Genomic DNA, 25,625 nt, shown 5'->3' with positions numbered 1-25,625 from the left:
TGTCGACTATGAAGATGCAAAATTACAGCCAAAGGTGGCTTAGGGTATACGGTACATGATTATGGCCATTAAAGAGGTTTTGCATATTACTGAGGAACCCCCTGTCCCTGACACGAGGGTACACATGTATAAAGGGAAAAAGCCTGAAGTCACTTTTCCATCCTCATTTGAATTAAGTGACTTGTGCGAAAAGGCTTGGGAATCTCCGGATAGGAGACCACAAGTTCCCAAAAGGATTCTCATGGCGTATCCTTTTCCACAAACTGATAGGATACGCTGGGAATCTTCGCCAAAAGTTGACAAGGCGCTGACACGTTTGTCCAAAAAGGTGGCACTGCCTTCTCAGGATACGGCTTCCCTCAAGGAACCTGCTGATCGCAGGCAGGAAATTACCTTAAAGCACATTTACAATCATTCCGGTACCATTGCTCGACCGGCTATGGCGTCGGCCTGGGTTTGTAGTGCGGTTGTAGCATGGGCAGATTCCTTATCTACGGAAATTGACACCTTAGATAGGGACGCCATTCATATGACCATAGAGCATATCAGAGATGCTGCCTTGTATATGAGGGATGCTCAGAGAGACATTTGTTTATTAAGCTCCAGAATAAATACTATGTCTATTTCTACTAGGCGGCTCTTGTGGACCCGACAGTGGACGGGAGATGCCGATTCAAAGCGGCATATGGAGTCCTTGCCTTACAAAGGGGTGGAGTTGTTTGGAGACGGCCGCTCGGATCTTGTCGCTACGGCTGGTAAGTCAAATTTCTTACCTTATGTCCCCCCGCAACATACAAAAAAGGCACCTCATTATCAGTTGCAGTCCTTTCGTTCCAATAAAAACAAGAAGGGACGTGGATCATCCTTTGTTGCCAGAGGGAAAGGCAGGGGAAAAAAGCTGCACACAGCTAGTTCCCAAGAGCAGAAGTCCTCCCCTGCGTCTTCAAAGTCCACCGCAGGACGCTGGGGCTTTCCGAAGGAAGGCAGATCTGGTGGGGGTTCGTCTTCGATTTTTCAGCCACGTCTGGGTTCACTCGCAGGTGGATCCCTGGGCATTAGAGATTGTTTCTCAGGGATACAGGCTGGAATTCGAAGACTTGCCTCCTCGACGATTTTTCAAATCGGCTCTGCCGGCTTCCCCGTCAGAGAGGGAGCTAGTGTTGGCAGCAATCCAAAAATTGTATATTCAACAGGTGATTGTCACAGTTCCTCATCTCCAGCAAGGAGAGGGATATTACTCAACCCTGTTTGTGGTCCCGAAACCGGACGGTTCGGTCAGACCCATTTTAAACCTGAAATCTCTGAACCTGTACTTGAAGAGGTTCAAGTTCAAAATGGAATCACTCAGGGCGGTCATCGCCAGCCTGGAGGGAAGGGGGGATTGGATGGTGACCCTGGACATAAAGGTTGCTTACTTCATGCTCCGATATTCCCCCCCGCATCAGGCATTCCTGAGATTTGCAGTGCAGGACTGTCACTACCAATTTCAGATGTTGCCGTTTGGGCTTTCCATGGGCCCGAGAAGTTTCACCAAGGTAATGGCGGAAATGATGGTGCTCCTGCGCAGGCAGGGAGTCACAATTATCCCATACTTGGACGATGATCTCATAAAGGCGAGATCTCGGGAGAGGTTGCTGGACAGCGTGTCTCTGTCCATGAAGACGTTGCAGATACACGGCTGGATTCTCAATATACCGAAGTCCCAGCTAGTCCCTACAACGCGTCTGACCTTTTTGGGCCTGATTCTATACACAGACCAGAAAAAGGTTTTTCTTCCGATCGAAAAGGTTCAGGAACTCCTAGCCATGGTCAGGAACATATTAAAACCAAAAAAGGTTTCAGTGCATCATTGCACGCGGGTCCTGGGAAAGATGGTGGCTTCCTACGAGGCCATCCCTTTCAGCAGGTTCCATGCGAGGACTTTTCAGTGGGACCTCTTGGACAAGTGGTCCGGGTCCCATTTACAAATGCATCAAAGGATCACACTATCTCCCAGGACCAGGGTATCTCTCCTGTGGTGGCTGAACAGTGCTCACCTACTAGAAGGTCGCAGGTTCGGCATTCAGGACTGCGTCCTGGTGACCACGGACGCAAGCCTCCGAGGCTGGGGAGCAGTGACACTGGGAAGAAATTTCCAAGGTCTCTGGTCAAGCCTAGAGTCTTGTCTCCACATCAACGTCCTGGAGTTGAGGGCCATATACAACGCCCTGCGTCAAGCGGAGGAATTGCTTCGGAGAAAACCGGTTCTGATTCAGTCAGACAATGTCACGGCAGTGGCTCATATAAACCGCCAAGGCGGAACAAGGAGCAGAATGGCCATGGCAGAAGCGACCAGGATTCTACGCTGGGCGGAAGGCCATGTAAGCGCGCTGTCAGCGGTGTTCATCCCGGGGGTGGACAACTGGGAGGCGGACTTCCTCAGCAGGCACGACCTGCAATCGGGAGAGTGGGGACTTCATCAAGAAGTCTTCGCACAGATCACGGATCGTTGGGGACTGCCTCAAATCGACAGGATGGCATCCCGACTCAACAAAAAGCTAAAGCGGTATTGCGCCAGGTCAAGGGACCCTCACGCGGTAGACGCTCTGGTGACACCTTGGGTGTTCAGATCGGTCTATGTGTTTCCTCCTCTTCCTCTCATACCCAAGGTGTTGAGAATAATACGAAGAAGCAGGGTCAGAACAATACTCATTGTTCCGGATTGGCCACGGAGGACTTGGTATCCGGAGCTGCAAGAGTTGCTCGCAGGGGATCTGTGGCCTCTTCCTCTAAGGCAGGACCTGCTGCGGCAGGGGCCCTGTCTGTTCCAAGACTTACCGCGGCTGCGTTTGACGGCATGGCGGTTGAACGCCGGATCCTAGCGGAAAAAGGGATTCCGGAGGAAGTCATTCCTACCCTGATCAGGGCTAGGAAAGATGTGACGTTAAAACATTATCACCTTATATGGCGGAAATATGTTGCTTGGTGTGAGGCCAGAGCTGCTCCTACGGAGGAGTTCCATTTGGGCCGTCTACTCCACTTCCTTCAAACAGGAGTGACTTTGGGCCTAAAATTAGGGTCCATAAAGGTCCAGATTTCTGCCTTATCCATTTTCTTTCAAAGAGAATTGGCCTCTATTCCTGTAGTACAGACCTTTGTGAAGGGAGTGCTGCATATTCAGCCTCCTTTTGTGCCTCCGGTAGCGCCTTGGGATCTTAACGTGGTGTTACGTTTCCTTAAGTCACCTTGGTTTGAAACACTCAAAACTGTGGAGTTAAAATACCTCACGTGGAAAGTGGTCATGTTGTTGGCGTTAGCTTCGGCAAGACGTGTTTCCGAATTGGCGGCTTTATCACATAAAAGCCCATACTTGGTTTTTCACGTGGATAGGGCAGAGTTGAGGACTCGCCTTCACTTTCTGCCAAAAGTGGTCTCATCTTTTCATGTGAACCAACCTATTGTCGTGCCTGTGGCTACACGGGACTTGGAGGATTCCGAGTCCCTGGATGTAGTCAGGGCTTTGAAGATTTATGTGACCAGAACGGCTAGAATCAGGAAGACTGAAGCTTTGTTCGTTCTGTATGCGGCCAACAAGGTTGGCGCTCCTGCTTCAAAGCAGACTATTGCTCGCTGGATCTGTAACACGATTCAGCAGGCACATTCTACGGCGGGATTGCCGTTACCGAAATTGGTTAAGGCCCACTCCACTAGGAAAGTGGGCTCCTCTTGGGCGGCTGCCCGAGGGGTCTCGGCATTACAGTTGTGCCGAGCAGCTACTTGGTCGGGGACAAACACCTTTGCAAAGTTCTATAAGTTTGATACCCTGGCTGAGGAGGACCTCCTGTTTGCTCAATCGGTGCTGCAGAGTCATCCGCGCACTCCCGCCCGTTTGGGAGCTTTGGTATAATCCCCATGGTCCTTACGGAGTCCCAGCATCCTCAAGGACGTTAGAGAAAATAAGATTTTACTTACCAGTAAATCTATTTCTCATAGTCCGTAGAGGATGCTTGGCGCCCGTCCCAAGTGCGGACTACTTCTGCAAGACTTGTATATAGTTATTGCTTACATAAGGGTTATGTCATAGTTTTCAGTGGTACCGTGGCTATGTTGTTGTTCATACTGTTAACTGGGTAAGTTTATCACAAGTTATACGGTGTGATTGGTGTGGCTGGTATGAATCTCGCCCTTAGATTTACAAAAATCCTTCCTCGTACTGTCCATCTCCTCTGGGCACAGTTTCCCTAACTGAGGTCTGGAGGAGGGGCATAGAGGGAGGAGCCAGTGCACACCCAGAGTCCAAAGCTTTCTTAAAGTGCCCTATCTCCTGCGGAGCCCGTCTATTCCCCATGGTCCTTACGGAGTCCCAGCATCCTCTACGGATTACGAGAAATAGATTTACCGGTAAGTAAAATCTTATTTTAACAGCCTGTGCAGAACATATCCCCATTCCCTGTACATTTTAATATGTGCACACATTTGGTCCTGAAAAAAAGGGTTTCTGATCTGTTGCCCCAGTGATTATTTAGTTCTATCTAAAAAAAAATGTAGCGTACAAAGTAATAACACATTTATGCAAGAGACCCAGATTAATTGGGAAAATCTTTTCCTGGGCCCATGGTTCAGGTCTTCTTTAATAATGTACTTTACTGTGGGGGGAGGGGGGAGCTACAACTAAAATATATTTTTTTCCATACACATGAAACCAATTTGATACGGGATCCGTGTGTTTAAGATGCCGACTGTCAAAATACCGACAACAGCATGCTGGAGCCTAGGATCCCGACAGATACTAATAAGTAAGGTAACCCTGAACCCATAACCTGCCTTTCTCTATCGTCCTAAGTGGATGCTGGGGTTCCTGAAAGGACCATGGGGAATAGCGGCTCCGCAGGAGACAGGGCACAAAAAAGTAAAGCTTTTACCAGATCAGGTGGTGTGCACTGGCTCCTCCCCCTATGACCCTCCTCCAGACTCCAGTTAGATTTTGTGCCCGAACGAGAAGGGTGCAATCTAGGTGGCTCTCCTAAAGAGCTGCTTAGAGAAAGTTTAGCTTAGGTTTTTTACTTTACAGTGAGTCCTGCTGGCAACAGGATCACTGCAACGAGGGACTTAGGGGAGAAGTAGTGAACTCACCTGCGTGCAGAGTGGATTTGCTGCTTGGCTACTGGACACTAGCTCCAGAGGGACGATCACAGGTACAGCCTGGATGGTCACCGGAGCCGCGCCGCCGGCCCCCTTGCAGACGCTGAAGAGAGAAGAGGTCCAAAATCGGCGGCTGAAGACTCCTGAGTCTTCATAAAGGTAGCGCACAGCACTGCAGCTGTGCGCCATTTTCCTCTCAGCACACTTCACACAACAGTCACTGAGGGTGCAGAGCGCTGGGGGGGGCGCTCTGAGAGGCAAATAAAAACCTTATTAGAGGCAAAAAATACCTCACATATAGCCCACAGAGGCTATATGGAGATATTTAACCCCTGCCTAACTTCAAAAATAGCGGGAGACGAGCCCGCCGTAAAAGGGGCGGGGCCTATCTCCTCAGCACACAGCGCCATTTTCTCTCACAGAAAAGCTGGAGAGAAGGCTCCCAGGCTCTCCCCTGCACTGCACTACAGAAACAGGGTTAAAACAGAGAGGGGGGGCACTGATTTTGGCGATATTGTATATATATAAAAGATGCTATAAGGGAGAAACACTTATATAAGGTTGTCCCTATATAATTATAGCGTTTTTGGTGTGTGCTGGCAGACTCTCCCTCTGTCTCCCCAAAGGGCTAGTGGGTCCTGTCCTCTGTCAGAGCATTCCCGGTGTGTGTGCTGTGTGTCGGTACGTGTGTGTCGACATGTATGAGGACGATGTTGGTGAGGAGGCGGAGAAATTGCCTGTAATGGTGATGTCACTCTCTAGGGAGTCGACACCGGAATGGATGGCTTATTTAGAGAATTACGTGAGAATGTCAACACGCTGCAAGGTCGGTTGACGACATGAGACGGCCGACAATCTATTAGGACCGGTCCAGGCGTCTCAGAAACACCGTCAGGGGTTTTAAAAACGCCCATTTACCTCAGTCGGTCGACACAGACACAGACACGGACACTGAATACAGTGTCGACGGTGAATAAACAAACGTATTTCTCATTAGGGCCACACGTTAAGGGCAATGAAGGAGGTGTTACGTGTTTCTGATACTACAAGTACCACAAGAAAGGGTATTATGTGGGAGTGGAAAAAACTACCTGTAGTTTTTCCTGAATCAGATAAAATAAAATGAAGTGTGTGATGATGCGTAGGGTTACCCCGATAGCAAATATTGGCGTTATACCCTTTCCCGCCAGAAATTAGGGTACGTTGGGAAACACCCCTTAGGGTGATAAGGCGCTCACACGCTTATCAAGTGGCGTTACCGTCTCCAGATACGGCCGCCCTCAAGGAGCCAGCTGATAGGAAGCTGGAAAAATATCCTAAAAAGTATATACACACATACGGTGGTTATACTGCGACCAGCGATCGCCATCAGCCTGGAGATGCAGTGCTGGGTTGGCTTGGTCGGATTCCCTGACTGAAAATATTTTATTCATGTAGAGCATTTAATAGGATGCATTCTATATATATGTATGTGAGATGCACAGAGGGATATTTGCTCTCTGGCATCAAGATAAGTGCGTTGTCCATATCTCCCAGAAGATGTCAGGGACACGACAGTGGTCAGGTGATACAGATCCCATACGGCAGATGGAAGTATTGCTGTATAAAGGGAAGGAGTTATTTGGGGGTCGGTCCATCGGACCTGGGGACCACAGCAACAGCTGGGAAATCCAACCTTTTTTACCCCAAGTTACATCTCAGCTAAAAAAGACACCGTCTTTTCAGCCTCAATCTTTCCTTTCCCATGAGGGCATGCAGGCAAAAGGCCAGTCATATCTGCCCAGACATAGAGGTAAGGGAAGTAGACTGCAGCAGGCAGCCCTTTCCCAGGAAAAGAAGCCCTCCACCGCGTCTGCCAAGTCCTCAGCATGACGCTGGGGCCGTGCAAGCGGACTCAAGGTGGGGGGGTAGTCTCAAGAGTCTCAGGGCGCAGTGGGATCACTCGCAAGTTGACCCCTAGATCGTACGAGTATTATCCCAGGGGTAAAGATTGGAGAGTCGAGACATCTTCTCCTCGCAGGTTCCTGAAGTCTGCTTTACCAACGGCTCCCTCCGACAGGGAGGCAGCATTGGAAACAATTCACAAGCTGTATATCCAGCAGGTGATAATCAAAGTACCCCTCCTACGACAAGGAAAAGGGTATTATTTTTCCACACTATATTGTGGTACTGAAGCCAGACGGTTTGGTGACACATAGTCTAAATCTAAAATGTTTTGAACACTTACATAAAAGGTTCAAATCGAGATAAAGTCACTCAGAGCAGTGATAGCGAACCGGAAAAAAGGGGACTATATGGTGTCCCTGGACATCAAGGATTACCTCCATGTCCAAATTTTGTCCTTCTCATCAAGGGTACCTCTGGTTCGTGGTACAGAACTGTCAATATCAGTTTCAGACGATGCCGTTTGAATTATCCACGGCACCCCGGGCCTTTTTACCAAGGTAATGGCCGAAAAGATGTTTCTTCAAAGAAAAAAGGCATCTAAATTATCCCTTACTTGCACGACCTAAAAAGGGCAAGTTCCAGAGAACAGTTGGAGGTCGGAAGAGCACTATCTAAAGTAGTTCTTCGACGGCACGACTGGATTCTAAATATTCCAAGAATCGCAGCTGTTTTCCGACGATACGTCTGCTGTTCCTAGGGATGATTCTGGACACGGTTCAGAAAAAGGTTTTTCTTCCCGAGGAAAAAGCCAAGGAGTTATCCGACCTGTCAGGAACCTCCTAAAACCAGGAAAGGTGTCTGTACATCAATGCACAAGAGTCCTGGGAAAAATGGTGGCTTTTTACGAAGCAATTCCATTCGGCAGATTCCATGCAAGAATTTTCCAAAGGGATCTGTTGGACAAATGGTCAGGGTCGCATCCTCAGATGCACCTGCGAATAACCCTGTCGCCAAGGACAAGGGTATATCTTCTGTGGTGGTTGCAAAAGGCTCATCTATTGGAGGGCCGCAGATTCGGCATACAGGATTTGATCCTGGTGACCACGGACGCCAGCCTGAGAGGTTGGGGAGCAGTCACACAAGGAAGAAACTTCCAGGGGGTATGGACGAACCTGGAAAAGTCTCTTCACATAAACATTCTGGTACTAAGAGCAATCTAAAATGCTCTAAGCCAGGCGGAACCACTCCTGCAAGGAAAACCGGTGTTGATTCAGTCGGACAACATCACGGCGGTCGCCCATGTAAACAGACAGGGCGGCACAAGAAGCAGGAGTGCAATGGCAGAAGCTGCCAAGATTCTTCGCTGGGCGGAGAATCACGTAATAGCACTGTCAGCAGTGTTCTTCCCGGGCGTGGACAACTGGGAAGCAGACTTCCTCAGCAGACACGATATTCACCCGGGAGAGGGGGGTCTTCATCCAGAAGTCTTCCACATGCTAATAAACTGTTGGGAAAGACCAATGGTAGACATGATGGCGTCTCGCCTCAACAAGAAACTGGACAAGTATTGCGCCAGGTCAAGAGATCCACAGGCAATAGCTGTGGACGCACTGGTAACACCTTGGGTGTACAAATCAGTATATGTGTTTCCTCCTCTGCCTCTCATACCAAAGGTATTGAAGATTATACGGTGAGGAGGAGTAAGAACAATACTAGTGGCTCCGGATTGGCCAAGAAGGACTTGGTACCCGGAACTTCAAGAGTTGGTCACGGACGACCCGTGCCCTCTACTTCTGAGAAGGGACCTGCTACAACAGGGTCCCTGTCTCTTTCAAGACTTACCGCGGCTGCGTTTGACGGCATGGCGGTTGAACGCCAGATCCTAAAAGGGAAAGGCATTCCAGAAGAAGTCATTCCTACCTTGATTAAGGCAAGGAAGGAAGTCACCGCGAAACATTATCACCGCATTTGGCGAAAATATGTCGCGTGGTGCGAGGATCGGAGTGTTCCGACGGAGGAATTTCAACTGGGTCGTTTCCTACATTTCCTACAATCAGGATTGTCTATGGGTCTCAAATTGAGATCTATTAAGGTTCAAATTTCGGCCCTGTCAATATTCTTCCAAAAAGAATTGGCCTCAGTTCCTGAGGTACAGACTTTTGTTAAAGGAGTACTGCATATACAGCCTCCTGTGGTGCCTCCGGTGGCACCGTGGGATCTAAATGTAGTTTTAGATTTCCTCAAATCCCATTGGTTTGAACCATTGAAAAAGGTGGATTTTAAATATCTCACATGGAAAGTGACTATGTTACTGGCCCTGGCTTCCGCCAGGAGAGTATCTGAATTGGCGGCTTTATCTTATAAAAGCCCTTATCTAATCTTCCATTCGGATAGGGCAGAACTGAGGACTCGTCCGCATTTTCTCCCTAAGGTGGTATCGGCGTTTCACCTGAACCAACCTATTGTGGTGCCTGCGGCCACTGGCGACTTGGAGGACTCCAAGTTGTTGGACGTTGTCAGAGCCTTAAAAATATACATTTCAAGGACGGCTGAAGTCAGAAAATCTGACTCGCTGTTGATACTATATGCACCCAACAAGTTGGGTGCCCCTGCTTCTAAGCAGACGATTGCTCGTTGGATTTGTAACACAATTCAACTTGCTCATTCTGTGGCAGGCCTGCCACAGCCTAAATCTGTTAAGGCCCATTCCACAAGGAAGGTGGGCTCATCTTGGGCGGCTGCCCGAGGGGTCTCGGCATTACAATTCTGTCGAGCAGCTACGTGGTCGGGGGAAAACACGTTTGTAAAATTCTACAAATTTGATACCCTGGCAAAAGAGGACTTGGAATTCTCTCATTCGGTGCTGCAGAGTCATCCGCACTCTCCCGCCCGTTTGGGAGCTTTGGTATAATCCCCATGGTCCTTTCAGGAACCCCAGCATCCACTTAGGACGATAGAGAAAATAAGAATTTACTTACCGATAATTCTATTTCTCGGAGTCCGTAGTGGATGCTGGGCGCCCATCCCAAGTGCGGATTATCTGCAATACTGTACATAGTTATTGTTAACAAATTCGGGTTATATTGTTAAGGAGCCATCTTTAAGAGGCTCTTTCTGTTATCATACTGTTAACTGGGTTTAGATCACAAGTTGTACGGTGTGATTGGTGTGGCTGGTATGAGTCTTACCCGGGATTCAAATTGCCTCCCTTATTGTGTACGCTCGTCCGGGCACAGTACCTAACTGGAGTCTGGAGGAGGGTCATAGGGGGAGGAGCCAGTGCACACCACCTGATCTGGTAAAAGCTTTACTTTTTTGTGCCCTGTCTCCTGCGGAGCCGCTATTCCCCATGGTCCTTTCAGGAACCCCAGCATCCACTACGGACTCCGAGAAATAGAATTATCGGTAAGTAAATTCTTATTTTCTTGCTGCCTGACCTTAACCTCTTCACCCCCATCCCCCCCTCCCCAACCTAAACCTAACTCTCCCACCCCTGCAGCCTAACTGTAACCCTGTCCAGTGGGGCATAACCCCCCATTCCCCACAGGCGGTTTTCTAGGCATGTATCTGACATCAGTTGCAATGGATTGCGACTAAAAACTTACTGCATTCTCATTATTCTGAGTAGCCATGGGTCAACCGCAATTGTCGATGGCACTCTGGGTATGCAGCGCAATTTTGCGATCATTTTGTTGAGCGTCTTTTACCTTTCTGGGCGGTTCTTCACGTGCGATTTTTAGCAGAAGCAGAAATGAGAAAAATCACAATATCTGTCTCAATAGCTATCCAAGCTGAATCGGGTCCATTGTTTGGTACTTCCATGCTGTTATTCTGTAGTTTACTCTACTTGGTACCACTTAGTGACAGTATCCACTGCGTATAATTTCTGCTACTATTAAGAGAGTGATGTTTCTCTCTTCTGTCTTTTTAGTATTTAAAAAAAAAAAAAAGAAGAAACCTACTTGTGAGGGTGCAATGTTTTCCATTCAACAGAAGATCAGACTTAATACTTTTTTTAGTTTATTTTATAAATAAATATGTTGTACAACATTTCATGATTTACCTTTTAGATGTACAACAGATTTTTTATTAACATGTACTTTTTTTTTATTATTTATCTATACAGATAGGAGAAGCTGGTGTACAACTGTCGGTCGAGCTATGTGGATGTGCGTTACAGTTGGACCTTCACAATAATCCTGAAACAAAATCTTTAATTTATAAAACTATATCTTACCTTTTACCCACTGACTTGGAGATTTGCAGAATCTGTGCATTATCCGTTTTCTTTTTGGAACGAACCCTAGAATTTTATAGGGATGTGGAACGTTTGTACAAATACTCAGATGAGGATTATAACGAGTTCACCAGCTACGTCGAAAACCGGGTGCGCTTTGAACTACTTCCAATCTTAAAAAGGGGTTTAGTGTTCGATCCAGAATTTTGGAGTTTTGAAATGATCCAGACAAACTGTGCTTCTCTGCTCGGAGAGAAGGCTGCAGTGGCTTTATCAAACCCTACTACACCGGAACCCCTGCAAACTCCAAACACTGTGTGCCCCGTTGTCTGTCCGGATGTTAAACAAAGTTTGTCTTCAGATATTTCTGGGATGCAGTTACGTAATGGCGTATTAAAGCACAAAGAAATCAGGAGCAGGCTGAGAGTTTCTACAAATGCTAGGAGAAACCATACCGTGTTCAGTCCTCCTATGCTGGAGCATTATGTTCCGAAGCATCTTTGTACTTTGTGTAATAAGGAATTTTTGGGCGGTCATATCTTTAGGCATGCACACACTCATCACACTAAAGGCTGCTTTTCATGTGTTATATGTGCCCGAAAGTTCAGGAATAGAATAAACATGGTAAGGCATTTAAAACATCACTTGAAGATAATGCAAAGGCATCCAGTTACAAGTCCACCAGAAGCTCCACCGAACGGTCCCCTCCATTTGGCTTCGGATACAAATGAAGTTCACTCCTCGGAAGCTTCATCTTTATCTTTAGAAAATGGAAATTCTAGTAGTTCAGCCAATGAAATATTGAGTGCTGCAGACTTGCCGTACCAGGATCCAGCCCCAGAACTTATCATTCCAGAACAAAATCACGTCAGTGAACTCAATACAGTAGATTTAAATCACTCAACTGCCACACAGACGTCTGTCTCCACTGATGTCAGTAATTCAGAAGATACGACTACAGTACATGAAATGCAAGACGTGAAAGAGACACCAAGTAAAAATCTGACTGAGTGTATTAAATTAAATGGATCTTTGTGTAGGAAAGTAGACACTGTAGTAAATAGGCAAATTAGCTACCAATGCCCTGCTCATGGATGTGACCGTCTTTTCCAAAGGGTAAGGGCTTTGAATAAGCATGCAAGGAACGCCCACCCATCTGACATGAAGGTACAGCAACACATAATGGCATGGAATAAGGGGAAATGTCGCTTCTGCCAGAGAAAGTTTTCGGATTGCAGTCACTTCATGGACCATTTAAAGAGGCACAGCTATCCCAATGTCTACTTTTGCCAGCAATTAAACTGCAATAAAAGATTCAAGCTAGCTACTCAGCTCACAGAACATCAGTTAAGCCATGAGTCTTTCATAGCTCAGTGCTGTTTCTTGAACTGTCGTGAAGTTTTTGAACAAGTTTCTTCCCTTTATGAGCACGAAGCTCTGCACTATGGACAAAATTCTCTGGTGGTTGGTCCTCCATTACTGGACATGACTAAGCCCATAGAGACTGTTCCTGTCCCACAGGAGGATATTATATTAGAAGACAAGCCTGCACTACCTAGTAAGAGGGTTGAACCTGTCCAGGAAGAGGAAGCTGTAGACTTGCCAGTTCCCATCTGGAGGTCCAGGAAGGATGTAGCAGAACCAAAGACGTATAAACAAGTGGAGAAAAAACTGAATGCCGAAAATAGTTGTAAAGTTTCAGAGGTAAATGTTAGGCCGGATCTAGTTCAAGAAGTGCCACCAGCTGCGGTTGAGGAACAAATCCCCAATGGATGTGGTATGCTTGAGCAGACTGCGGTGGAAGTAGAAACCTCAGGAACTGTAGCTAATACTACAGAAAGAGATGTAAATGATGCATTGGGCTCAGATACTGCACAAGAGGGTCTACTGACAAGCAGTGCTACTGTAAACACACAAACTCCCTCCAAGCCAAATCCCGCCCCTTGCACGAGTGATTATGGCACAGCTGAAAAGCGGCAATACAGAAGACCGTTGCCACCAAGTTACCTAGATGAGCAGTACCTTAGCATGCCAAAACGCAGAAAGAACAACCAAGGACAACTTGATGAAAACCAGACTGTTTCCAAAACTTCCGTGGACAAATTTAGATGCTCCAAGTGCCTAACGAATTACTGCAGCTCAGAAGCACTTGAACAGCATCTAGCACAAAAGAAGTGTCAGCTGTACTTTGGGTTCGACTCAGATGATGAAAGTGAGTATTTTACACATGCACAGTAAGGGGGAAATGTATCTAAACTTCTAAAGAGTGGACAAGTGGAGGCGTTACCCATAGCAACCTATCAATTTGTATCTAGCATTATTGAGTAATCTGCTTGGCAGAAGCTGATTGATTGGTATGGGCAACATCTCCACTTCTCTACTCTTCAGAAAGTACATAAATCTCTATCTAAAATGAGTCCATGTTATGTCACAAAGAATTACTTTAAAGTGAAGCTTTATAGGAAAGTGTCAATGACTTCTGAAAAAGCCTAAAAATAATTATGCTAAATATGACTAGGCAATAACTAATAAATTACAAATAATAGATTCATTACTTAATAGTGTCCTCCCTTTTTCTCAGCTCCCATTTTTTTTCTCATTCTCCTGATGAACCACTACATTTAGCATGTAAGGTGCCTGAAGCTACAAAACTCTACATTGCCTTAGAATAGTGAGAGGGGAACAACAGCTCAAGACAACTCTGCTACCTTAGAGTTGTCTAGTTACCTTACATTGATATTTGATCTTTCTCTTTCTTCGTGGCTGGTGGACATGTCCATGGGGTTGTAGGTCTTTGGACCGCTGGAGCAGGCACTTGGACTGTAGCTTTAAATTCTAAGCTACCCCCCCCCCCCACCAACCCCATCAAGCCAATGTACTTGGCTTTCCCTTGCATAGCTGCAGCTGTGTTCCAGTCTGTTCTGCTGCACATGAATCTGTAGCAGCATTCCCCAGCTCTTATCTAGAATGGAGGCTGTTCTGCAGGCTGGGATCACAATGATGCAGCTTTATCATCAGCTCCTCTCCTGCATTTGTTTTCTACAGGAAGGCTAAGTATGTGTGTTTTGTTGTCTTTGCTTTTTCTGGAGATTGTGCAGGTGCTCAATGACCTGTTTTATTTACCTGTTTGGGGTTTTTTGTTCCACCTGCGCCACTGCAAACATTGGGACCATGTGGGTACTATGTCAGACAAATCGAAACCTATCAAGGCAAAAAGTGCTACTAAGGCATTTGTTTTTCATTTGCGCCCAGTGTAATATTAAATTGCCATGTGAACAGGTGGACTGTCATACAGGGCCTGGTGTCACGCAGGCATCGGGGGGCACAACTTCTGCCCTGTCATCGGTCTCAGACTTAGTGAAGCTCATGGCGCTTCAGCGAGCGAACCAGGTTAGAGCAGCTGCTGCACCTGGTTCATTAGTGCTTGGTACCGAGTCACCTGCTCCTGGTGGTGCAGCTCTCCATCTGGTCTGATACACCCTGGCATTGTATCATGAAGCATATGGCGTCAGAGTTTAATAAACTTTCTTCTTATTTGGAACGTTTCTCTGAGTATCCTAAGCTGCGCGAGTCGCATAATTGTCTTCCTTCTTCCAGTGTACCTTTACAGGTTTCGGAAGAGGAGGGCAAACTGAGTTTGTGCCTTTTTCTAGACTGCTTAGATATGGATGGCTGTGGGTCTGTTAAAGCTTCAGTGCAAGAGGGTTGTTCCTTTCCCTTCTTTGGATGTCTCTGATCTCATCGAGGAGGACTGGAAAAGAAGTTCGCCATACCTTGCAAGTTTACATCCCTTTATCCTCTTCAGGCAGATCATGTGTTCAAGTGGGAGCTGCCTCCTAAGGTTGACACTGCAGTGGCTTGATTAGCTAAACACGCTCTTCCTGTTCAGGGCTCGACGTCCTTTAAAGATCAGCTAGATAAAAAAAATTAGCAGGTTGTCTCAAGTGCCTCATTTTTATAGGTTCTGGGATCGTTAACCGACTTTTACTAGCATGGGTGGCGTGAGCTATGGTTTCTTAGGCAAACAGACTCATCTCAGGGCTCCTGAGTGATTAATCCAGGGATTCCCTACTGGATTTGGTGAAGTAACTTTGTGGTGCAGCTATGTGTGAGGCCATGCAAGACTGTGCTCTGGTAGTTTCAAAGGTTTCTGATACAGCTGTCTAGACTTAGAGGGCCCTTTGGCTCTGAGCTTGGAATGCAGATTCAGAATACTTGGAATCTCTTACTTTTTGTAGTGGCGTTAGTTTTGGGCCAGAACTGGATACAATTATTGCCCAAGCTACTGGTTGTAAAAGCACTTTTCTTCTGGTAGCTGCTCCAAAACAGGGTATGCATTTGAGAGCTTTTTGCTCTTCCTTTCTGGGCGGAGTGTCCACTAGAGTTCAGTCTGCCAGAGGGTGTTTCTTCCCAGGAAGGGGTTCTTCACCTAAAGGCAGATTTTCTGGTGCTAACAAGCTCTTGGGGGCCAGGGTTTCTCCCCACCCAAGCCAGTCGCAGGTTTAAGGGTATTGGCTTCAGTTCAGAGACCATTGCGTGGTGTAATCTTTAGGCATCTGCGTGCTGGGTATCCTTTACAGAGGTTATGTCATTGACCTGGGTCAACTGCCATGGTGTTTTTCTGCTATTGCTCTTCCCAGGGATAGGGTGTGGCATAACATTGAGCTTTCAATTCTTTCCAGGGAGACTGGGTCATTGCTCTAGTGCTGGAATGCAAACTGTAGTTTTACTTAAACGTATTCCTTGTTCAAATGCTGAACTGCTCAATTTAAATTACACCAGGCTGTGTCTGGATAATTTTTTGCATGGAATCTCTGTGTTCATTGATCTACAGAATGGAGGCCATCAAATTTTCACCAGATGTCAGGAATTCGTATCTTCACGTTCTTATTTTGGGCAGGTCATCACTCTCTCTCTCCTCCATTTTGCAGCCGAATTGCATCACTATCTGTTCCAGGCACTGTCATTTGGTACAGCCACGGCACCACGCATTTTCACCAATATCATGTCTGTGATGGTGAGCCTTCTGCGCAAGGAAGGTATTGCGATCATACCTTATTTAAATGATCTGCTCGCAAAGGCCCATTTGTTTTCACAATTGAAAAGGCACCTGGGTCGCATTATACAGGTGCTTCAGCATCACGGATGGAACCTGAATATCGAAGTCTCAACTGATTGTCAGCGCCCCCTTTCTGGGTGTTGTCTTCTACACTTCTCTACAGAGCGTGTTCCTACCAGAGTCCAAAGCCTGGACCCTCCAGACCTTAGTCACGACGGTCCTGTCTGTACCTTGTTCGTCAGTCTTGATGTGCATACTTTTCTAGGGGACAATGTTCTCCACCTTCAAGACCATTCAGTATGCCAGGTTCCACTTACGAAAACTCCAGTGGGAATTGTCCACCAGTACTCATCAATCTCTCCAGTGGTGGCTAGTTTCCGATCATCTGCTCCAGGGGCAATCCTAGGTCAATCCTAGGTCACATCGAATTGGGTCAATCGTGACCACGGACGTCAGTCTCCAATTTTAGGGTGCTGTGATATTACATCTTTGGATCCAAGGTCTTTGGTCACAGTCGGAGACAGTTCTTCCAATTAATGCACATGGGCTCTGAGCCATTTTTCTGTATCTCTTGGGGGCCCAGTCCATCCTGGCCAGTGCTGATTCAGTCACGATGCCATGGTGGTGGTATATGTAAATCATCAAGGAGGCACCAAGAGTGCGGGAGCAATGGTGTAGGTGGCCCGAATTCTTTCCTGGGTAAAGGCTCACAGTGGAAAATTGGGAAGTGGACTTCTCAGCAGAACCACATTACTCCAAGGGGAGTGGTTTCTCCATCCAGAGGCGTTCCAACAAGTTAGTTCAGAAGTGGGGCCTTCTGCATGTGGAATTCATGGCCTCTCAACACAATTTCCACAGTTTTCTGCAAGATTCAGGGACCAAATGGCATTTTGTGGTGGATGTCATGACCTGTGGTTTTTTCGTCTGGTGTATCTGTATCCCCTGATCCCAGTGTTGCCTCGAGTACTGAAGCGGATGGAGGTTCAATGGGTGTCTGTAATCCTAATAGCTCCAGATTGGCTGCGCAGGTAATGGTACGCCAACTTTCTACAAATATTGGTAAATCGCTAAAAATATTGCTAGGTCTTATGTCGCATCTTCCTCTGTTGCCAGACCTGTTGCTACAGTGTCCATTTCTGCACAAGGACGTTCCTTGTTTGGCTTTAATGGTCTGGCTTTTGAGACCAAGCTTTTAAGGCTAAAGGTTTTTCTCTCTTGGGGGCCCTTACTATACTGTGGGCCCGGAAATCGGATTTGTCATGCAGTTATCACAGGGTATGAAAAATCTACATCTTGTGGTGTGAACAGAGGGGTCTAGTACTCCAGGTCGACACCAAAAACGTCGACATCAATTGGTCGACACAGGTAGACATGGAAAAAGGTCGACATGAGGTTTTTTTTAAATGTTTTTTGGGTGTCGTTTTCTTCGTAGAGTGACCGGGAACCCCAATTAGTGCAGCATGTTCGCTCGCCATGCTTCGGGCAAGGTGCCTCGCTGCTCTCGGCACATGTTACCGTTCCCAATCGTAGTCCACGTAGATCGTAAAGTATGAAAAAAAATGGGAAAAACTCATGTCGACCTTTTTGTCCATGTCGACCTTTTTGGTGTCGACCTCGAGTCTGGATACCGAACAGAGAAGGGTTCATGCTTCCAGGTTTCACCTCTCGTTTTCTTTGCCTTCCTTCAGGGGGGTTTTGGAGGTCAGTTTAAAGTTTTGTTCTTTGAAAGTACAAATTTTGGCCAGCGGCTTCTGTCTTTTCTTGCTAAGGTTCAAACCTTTTTTACAGTGTGTGTTGTATGTTCACCACCATTTCGTCTGTCCGTAGCTCTGTGGGATCTTAATCTGGTTCTCTTGTCACTCAATCAGTCTCCTTTCGAGCCTTTGTATTTGGCAGACCTTTGGTTCGTTACTTGGAAGCTGGTCTTCCTTATGGCCATTGCCTCAGCTCTGTGTGCTTCCGAGTTGGTGGCTTTATCTTGTAGGTTGTTACTTCTCATATTTCATGAAAATAGAGCAGTTCTCTGTACAGTTCCTACATTCCAGCTGAAGGATGTTTTGGCTTTTCTCTTAAACCAAGTAAATTCTATCCAGTGTTTCCTCTATCAGCGACTTTCCCGGACCAAGATCTGTTCTTTAAGACACAGGTGGTTGGCTGGCTACAAAGCAGACCATTGCACGTTAGATCCGCGCATCATCACTTGGGCCTTTTCTAGTGCGGGGCATCCGGGGTGTCGGCACATTCTACTGGTGCAGTGGCGACCTCCTGGGCAGGGCTTTGGTGAAACAGATCTGCTGTGCAGCTACATTACCTGGTCCTCTGTCCACATGTTTGCGCTTGTTTCTACTGGCTTCATGTTTTTGCCTCCTGCGATGCCACTTTGGGCTTACAGTTTTCTGATCTGGCAGCCTGAGCTTCCCCTCATCTGGAAGCGGCTGTTGAACGTCCCATGGTGCAGTGTCCCCCAGCCATGATGAAAGAGGAAAAAGGCTAGTTTTGATTCTTACCATTGAAGACTTTTTTTCTGAATCAGGCTGGGGTTTCTTGTCAATCTTTTCCTTATGGTTTTGTTGTATTGTTTTAAACAGTTTCACTGGTTCCTGCTACTCCTTACCAGGCTCTTTTAAAGTAGTACTGGCATGATGGGGTTGCAAGGGGGGGAAGCTTAGAATTTAAAGCTACAGTTTAAGTGCCAGCTCCAGCAATCCCAACCTGCAACCCCATGGTCCAATGTCCCCCAGCCTGATTCAGAGAAAAGGAAGTAACAAAAATCCACTAATTTCATTGTACAGACTATAACGGAAGAACAGGGCTGAAGCTTCCATGAATCATTATCATGAAACTAACAAAAAAATATGTATCTTCCATTTTTTAAGGTGGGGAGTGTAAGGATTAAATGGGAAACCCCTGTTTGGCAGACACCACATACTGATCTAGCAGTTGCTAGTGTCAGGTTTATTCAGTCTGAATTGTATGCACTGACTAAAGCAAAGGTTTTTTTCTTCCATTTTATAAACTGGCAATATTCCAACAATTACTATATTTCTGTAATAAATCTGTTGCGTTTTTTATTATAAGGCTGATAACTAGGTCATTTTTTTTGAGGACCTCCTTCTATGGAAACAAGTTGAATACATATTTGGCCCTATCAAATAAACGTATATTTAAAAAGACATTCTTAATTCTTTTGGGAATGTTTGAGAACTATTGTTAAGAATCCATTTGAGACTGATTGGGTTCTACTCCAACTTTTAAAGAAGAACCACATTCCAAGTTGAAAATAGTGTTTTAAATATACTTTCAGATCAGGGTTGGAATTAGTTTAAAAAAAGAAAAATGTATGATTTAATAAAAAAATAAAATTGAATCCTGTATTAGAAACCTTGTTCAGTCATGTTTTTAATGCTTTCTAACATTAATAATGTTGTTAGGCTTTGATTTATTTTACTTCTTTCAATAAAACCATTTTTTTTATAACTTATTATTCCTATTACATCTGAATATTTGTAAAGGGACTAACATATTAATACATACAAAGTACACTCAGGGATGGATGAAATTGAAAATAAAAACAAGTTAATGTTAAACATTAGTCCTACTTATTAGTTGTTATAATTAAATAAATCTGAATACAAAATGAAAAATGCAAGAGCACTTTTCAGAAAAACACACAAGCAGAAGTTAAGAATTAGCACGGAGCATGTCACACTGACTTTAAACATTTTGTATAACAATAGTTTTTTAGTATAGTAGGCTTTTATAAGAAGTCTCAGTGCCGTGCCAGCAGTCAAAGCATAATTTTTAAAAAAGCCAACCTTGTTTCAGATATTAACTATATATATTATACGTGATTGTTACCAGGCCCATCCCAGTAACAACCATTTATTTCCTTCTGTAGAATATCACTTACTTGATACCAGCAAGCGCAGTAGTTGTTGCCCTGTCTCTAATGCATTTGTCACAAGTGAATGTCTGTCTTATGGTCTGGTGTTGAATGTGAAAGGACAGATCTAAGGGGGTCATTCCGAGTTGATCGCTAAGGGGGTCATTCCGAGTTGATCGCTAGCTGCCGTTCGCAGCGTAGCGATCAGGCTAAAATTTGGCATTTCTGCGCATGTGTATAGGCCGCAGTACGCACGCGCAAAGTACTTTCACACAAAACTGTGCAGTTTTACACAAGGTCAAGCAACGCTTTTCAGTCGCTCTGCTGATCGTTGAGTGATTGACAGGAAGTGGGTGTTTCTGGGTGGTAACTGAGCGTTTTCTGGGAGTGTGCTAAAAAACGCAGGCGTGCCTGTGGAAACGGGGGAGTGGTTGGCCGAACGCAGGGCGTGTATGTGACATTAAAGCAGGAACTAAATTGTCTGCAGTGATTGCAAGGAAGGAGTAGGTTTGGAGCTACTCAGAAACAGCATGAAAATTTTTCCGAGCAGTTCTGCTAACCTTTCGTTCGCACTTTTGCTAAGCTAAGATACACTCCCAGAGGGCGGCTAAAAGCAGCTAGCGAGCAATCAACTCAGAATGAGGGCCTAAGTCCCATGCGTTAGACTGGCACACGTTTGTGACCCTTGAGGGAGGGACCAAGCAAGAGGTGTCTGCTATGGCGCTGACCTGTGCAAGCAGTGGTATACATACTATGGCATACAGATGTTTTAGAATGGGAACTGACACACAAATACTTTAAGACGCTTAGGTTTATTTAGTTGTTTACATTTAACATTGAATTGTTAATTTTGACTTGTTTTCTTTGTTATGAATAAATGCCGCATTACAGCATGTGTGTTTTAGAATTTATTTATTCCCCCCCTCATTTCAGTGCTATAGATTAGTTAATATCTTGGAGTGTTGTTGTGGGTTGGTGAGTGGTACTCTGTTGTTGACCCCTTAACATAATAGAGGAAGCAAACATGAAGCATCACTGTAAATAATACATTCCCAGTTAAATAACTTAAAATGTGGATGCAGTATTTAACGATTTACAGTTTTGTTGTTTTAATGATCTTGTGTCTGACTTGTATAGTTTTTCCTATTTTTGTTTCATAGTCTGCATGTAAGATCTAAAAGCTAATGTTAATATATTTTTTAATGTGAAAAGGTTGAAGATAGTAGTACAGACACACATAAATAAGCTATTTTGAACTTCTTAGTAGGTTACCAGTGTCCGTTCCTGTTTCCCTCTGTGTTCTCATTTTGACACCACTGTCTAAGAACCAGTGCCTTACCAAGGTTAATGTATATTGCAGAAGTTGTTTTGTAATAAAGTTACATAGTAACTTAACAGTCTTTGGTATAACCTTTATCCCTAAGCTTTATCATGTAGTCTTGTATGTGTGGGTTGAAAAACAGAATCTGGAATCCATCAAGTGATTAATATTTAAGTCCAGTGTTGTGCTAAAGTAGTTAAGAGTTTATCTGCCTTTTATAGACGCTATTTCTCTCTGACATTAGAATTTTTAAATCCATTGGGCTTAGCTATTTGCCAATGCAAATATAATTTCCCCCCTACTCCCATCTCTCCCCACTCTAGCAGAGTTTATGTAATAGGTCCGTGAACCTGCAGAGGTTTACAAGCAATTATCCTTGACTCCACAAACCTGTAGTGTTCTTATTGCTCCACATTGGGTGGAGACCAAACCTTGGAGAGAGAGAAAATACTAACCAATCCGCTTCTAACCGTATTATTACAGGTTGTGTTTGAAAAAGGTCAGATAGAAGCTGATTGGCTGGTACTTTATCTCTGCCCAAGGTTTGAGGCATCGCCTTCTGGGAAACCAGCTGAACAAGGCAGGTGACACCATGTTTTGAGTGTCAGTAATGTTTACGCTTGACCCATGCATTTATTACGGAAGCATACAGTTTGCTAGGGCTCTGAGGAAATTCTGAGTCTCGTGATCTGGCGCTTGGGAACCCTTTGGTTGGGGTAGAAGTCTCCTGTGTATGACTTTCTTTTAAACACTAATAACGTTGAAAGAACTGCAGTTCCCAACCCTTCTTGATTCTGTGATACACCTGCTGATATGCCTCTACATTTTGTTTTACTCTTAGTAATGACTAAAGTATCAACAAGTTAAGTTCAAACTAGTGTAGTTTGGATGAATATTTTATTTCCGGTGACCTATAGTTCTCTCTTCCTACAACACCTAGGGGGAGAATCAATTATTGATGAGGTTCCGTTCCTAAACTCTGTCCTCAAGGACACCCAACAGTTCTTGTTTTCCAGGTCACTTAGCACGTGTACAGGTGCATTCATTACTCACTGACACATTTTAAAAGATCCACAGGTGGAGCTAATTATTTCACTTGTGATTCTGGGGTGGGGCAGATGTAACATGCAGAGAGACTTCGATTTGGGTTGGTTATTTTGTTTCTGTGCAGGATAAATAGTGACTGCTTTATTTCTACACTGCAATTTAGATTTCAGTTTGAACACACCCCACCCAAATCTAATCTCTCTGCACATGTTATAACTGCCCCATATGCAGTGCAACATGGTTTTCCCAATTGCTAACTTATTGGTTTGGTAAGAAACCTGAATAAGGCCCTCTGTTAGGCGATATGGAAAACGTGAAGTGTTGGAGGTCCTTGAGGACCGAGTTTGGGAACCACTGCGTTAGAATCTCACACGTTAATACAACTCTGTTTATCTGGTAGGAAAACCTTGCTAATATTTGCTTGCACCTCGTGAGCAAGAATGTGTGAGGGTTTCCTTGTGTCATTACCCGTAAGGTGTGCAGTCCGTCAAGTAAAATATTCTGTGAGGTTTTTATATAAACACTTTTTTTTTTTATTTTTTAGAACTAAACTATGTAAGGGAGATGGTATTTAATTGGCTTGCTGTATTAAACATTAATATACTCCATTGTTTTCACAGGTGCCTGGTGAACGCTTGCACAAGAAGATAAAACAAACATCGTTTTTTTTGTTTTGTTTTTATAAATTTGGCCTTAAACAATGGGACTTAACCAGCTTTCACATTTTTACTAAGAATATTTGTAGAGTGCTAGGTGTGTATATTTCAAGTCCAGAAAAAAAATGTTCACTTTTCACATTTTAGCAACAACAAAAAATTGTGCCATGTAATTTTGAAGTGTGTACTGCCTTGAAGATTGAACTAAATAAAATATTTTATATTTATCACAGCTGCCTATGTTGAGAGTCATTCAACCAGGCAATACAATAACTAGTTTATTGTGTTAAACTGAGATCTGGGTTCTCCTGCAACTGATTTTTTTATTTTTTAATGCTAACATACAAGAAGTTGGGCTAAGTTGAAAGGCTCTGAAGATGGATATCTTTAATATGGACCAATCATCTTCAAGAGGCAGCTTTTTTGGCTAAGTCAATAATTATTAGGAACTAGTGATATCCTTGCGGCATGAGGCAACTTATGTTGTGGGAACTGTTATTTTATAAATGTGTTAGACCAGGTCTGTTACTGCTGGAGCATATCAATCCATTTTCCATTCTTCAGTGTGTGTGTATTTGGTGGCAGTGGGATCGGGTACATAGGTCAATACCAGAAACACAATATAAGGAAGGTGATTATCTTTAAAAGTCAAAATAGAATGACAACAGCAAGCTATTACTTCAACATTTTATTCAAGAAATAGTTTAAGTCCTATCAAGTGGAATAATTTTGCAGCTTTAAATATGAATATACCCTTTAGGGTGCTTAAATATTTCAGAGGGAATTACTTCACAACCCATGGTTTAGCTTTTCTTGTTAATATTATTTATACTTTGTCTCTATTGTTGCCTTGTACTTTTTTTTTTTTTTATAATTTAGTAGAAACTGTATGTACAGTATCATATGTATTAGGAGATGACCATCCATTTTTTTCTTTATCCTGTAGAGAATGTTGCAAACATCCCAAAAATCCATACAAAATAATAGGTAAACCATAGTTCTGCCATACGTTCTTGCTGTTCATGTGTGTGTATGTATGTATGTATGTATATGTGTAAATATGCGTGTGTGTATATGTATGTATGTATGTATGTATGTATGTATATATATATATATATATATATATATATATATATATATATATATATATATATATATATTAGTGAAATACTTGTTTCCAGCATTTAGCAATATGTTTTGTAGATGCCTGACATAATGGATTACAACCACTTCTGTAATGTTGCAATTGTGGTTCAAAGGATCAAGAGGATGCTCGATGACTATAATTTCAAAATTAATGGTCATTGAGCATCTTGTCATATACAGATGATCGAAAACGCTTTTCACATGACATTCAATGTGTTTATATTGTTTAGAAAGTCTATTAAATGAGTGGCTTTAAGCAATAACTCCATATAAAACAAAAAGTTAACTTGTGCTTCCACTTTCTTTCGGACCCGGAAGTCCTGTGATTCCTACTGTAACTGCACAAGTTTTAAAAAGTTTACTATCCAGATTAGCTATAGTAATAATTCACCAAGCCAAAATGTCCAAGTTTTTATTATGTTATGTCATATTGGTTGTTTTTTTGTGTGTTTTTTTATTGATGTAATCTTCGTTTTATATAAGATGCTCCTAAATGACTACATTCATGTGAAACTGATTCTAAAGAAAGTTAACAAACACCTATGGGCTTTTCTCGAAGAGCACCTAGGTACAAGCATGTAATGTGTGGGTGCAGCATTTTTAAATGAAGAAATAACTTTGAGCCAATTGGAGTATAAGTAATCAGAAGCTATAACTAAAACGTTGATCAGGTAAACTTGCTGGATCATCCCTTGTCTGCTCATAATCAAAGAGGAAACCCTACACACCTATATGGTTTTTAATGTTACCCACAAAAGTAGCAAAAATTCTTATTTTTTGGATTAATTCCTATTAATGTATCATCCAAGATGTCTGACAAAAATTGTTAGACTACAAGGTAAAATACATGTTCATGAATACAATAGTCATTGCGCTATTCCCTAAGGCATTAACCTCTGCTGTACGTAAAAGCTTGTCTGTGCTTGGCAACCATTGGGTAACATGCCTTGATATACATTCTCTGATGGGAAAACAGTTGAATACTGTCCAGACTTGCATCTATGCACAATAAGGGATAATGCATGAAATGCATAAGTGATCGTAAAGAACTGCAGTGCTAATGTGGATGATCCCTGGGACGGACGGTGATCTCAATCCTAAATTCTGATCATTCAGTAGTTTCATGACCATCTTTTGGTATAAAGAAGGCAAACTTGTTACATAAGCACAGACCGATTTAGGTTAGGAGAACAAAACTGTTCATCAGTTAAGGAATTATTTTCTCCTCTGTGATGTGAAATGCGTGGGCGTTTTCTCTAGAAGTTCAC

General features: G+C 44.0%; 1 protein-coding gene across 2 annotated transcripts in view; it reads left to right on the top strand.

Annotated features, from left to right (window-relative positions):
* The window catches only part of ZNF654 (zinc finger protein 654), a 76,980-nt gene extending 53,537 nt beyond the window's left edge, over nt 1-23,443 (top strand). For both annotated transcript variants that reach the window (XM_063956302.1, XM_063956303.1), the window contains 2 exons: nt 11,135-13,457; nt 23,176-23,443. In XM_063956302.1, coding sequence (XP_063812372.1) covers nt 11,135-13,457; nt 23,176-23,186 — 2,334 coding nt within the window. In that variant the 3' untranslated portion in view covers nt 23,187-23,443. The remainder of the gene's footprint in view (nt 1-11,134; nt 13,458-23,175) is intronic.
* Nucleotides 23,444-25,625: the final 2,182 nt, after the last annotated feature.

This window comes from Pseudophryne corroboree, chromosome 2 (assembly GCF_028390025.1).
Source record: "Pseudophryne corroboree isolate aPseCor3 chromosome 2, aPseCor3.hap2, whole genome shotgun sequence".
In the NCBI taxonomy this organism is placed as follows: domain Eukaryota; kingdom Metazoa; phylum Chordata; class Amphibia; order Anura; family Myobatrachidae; genus Pseudophryne; species Pseudophryne corroboree.
The sequence above is the reverse complement of the archived record's forward strand: the minus strand, read 5'-3'. Positions and strand labels throughout refer to the sequence as shown.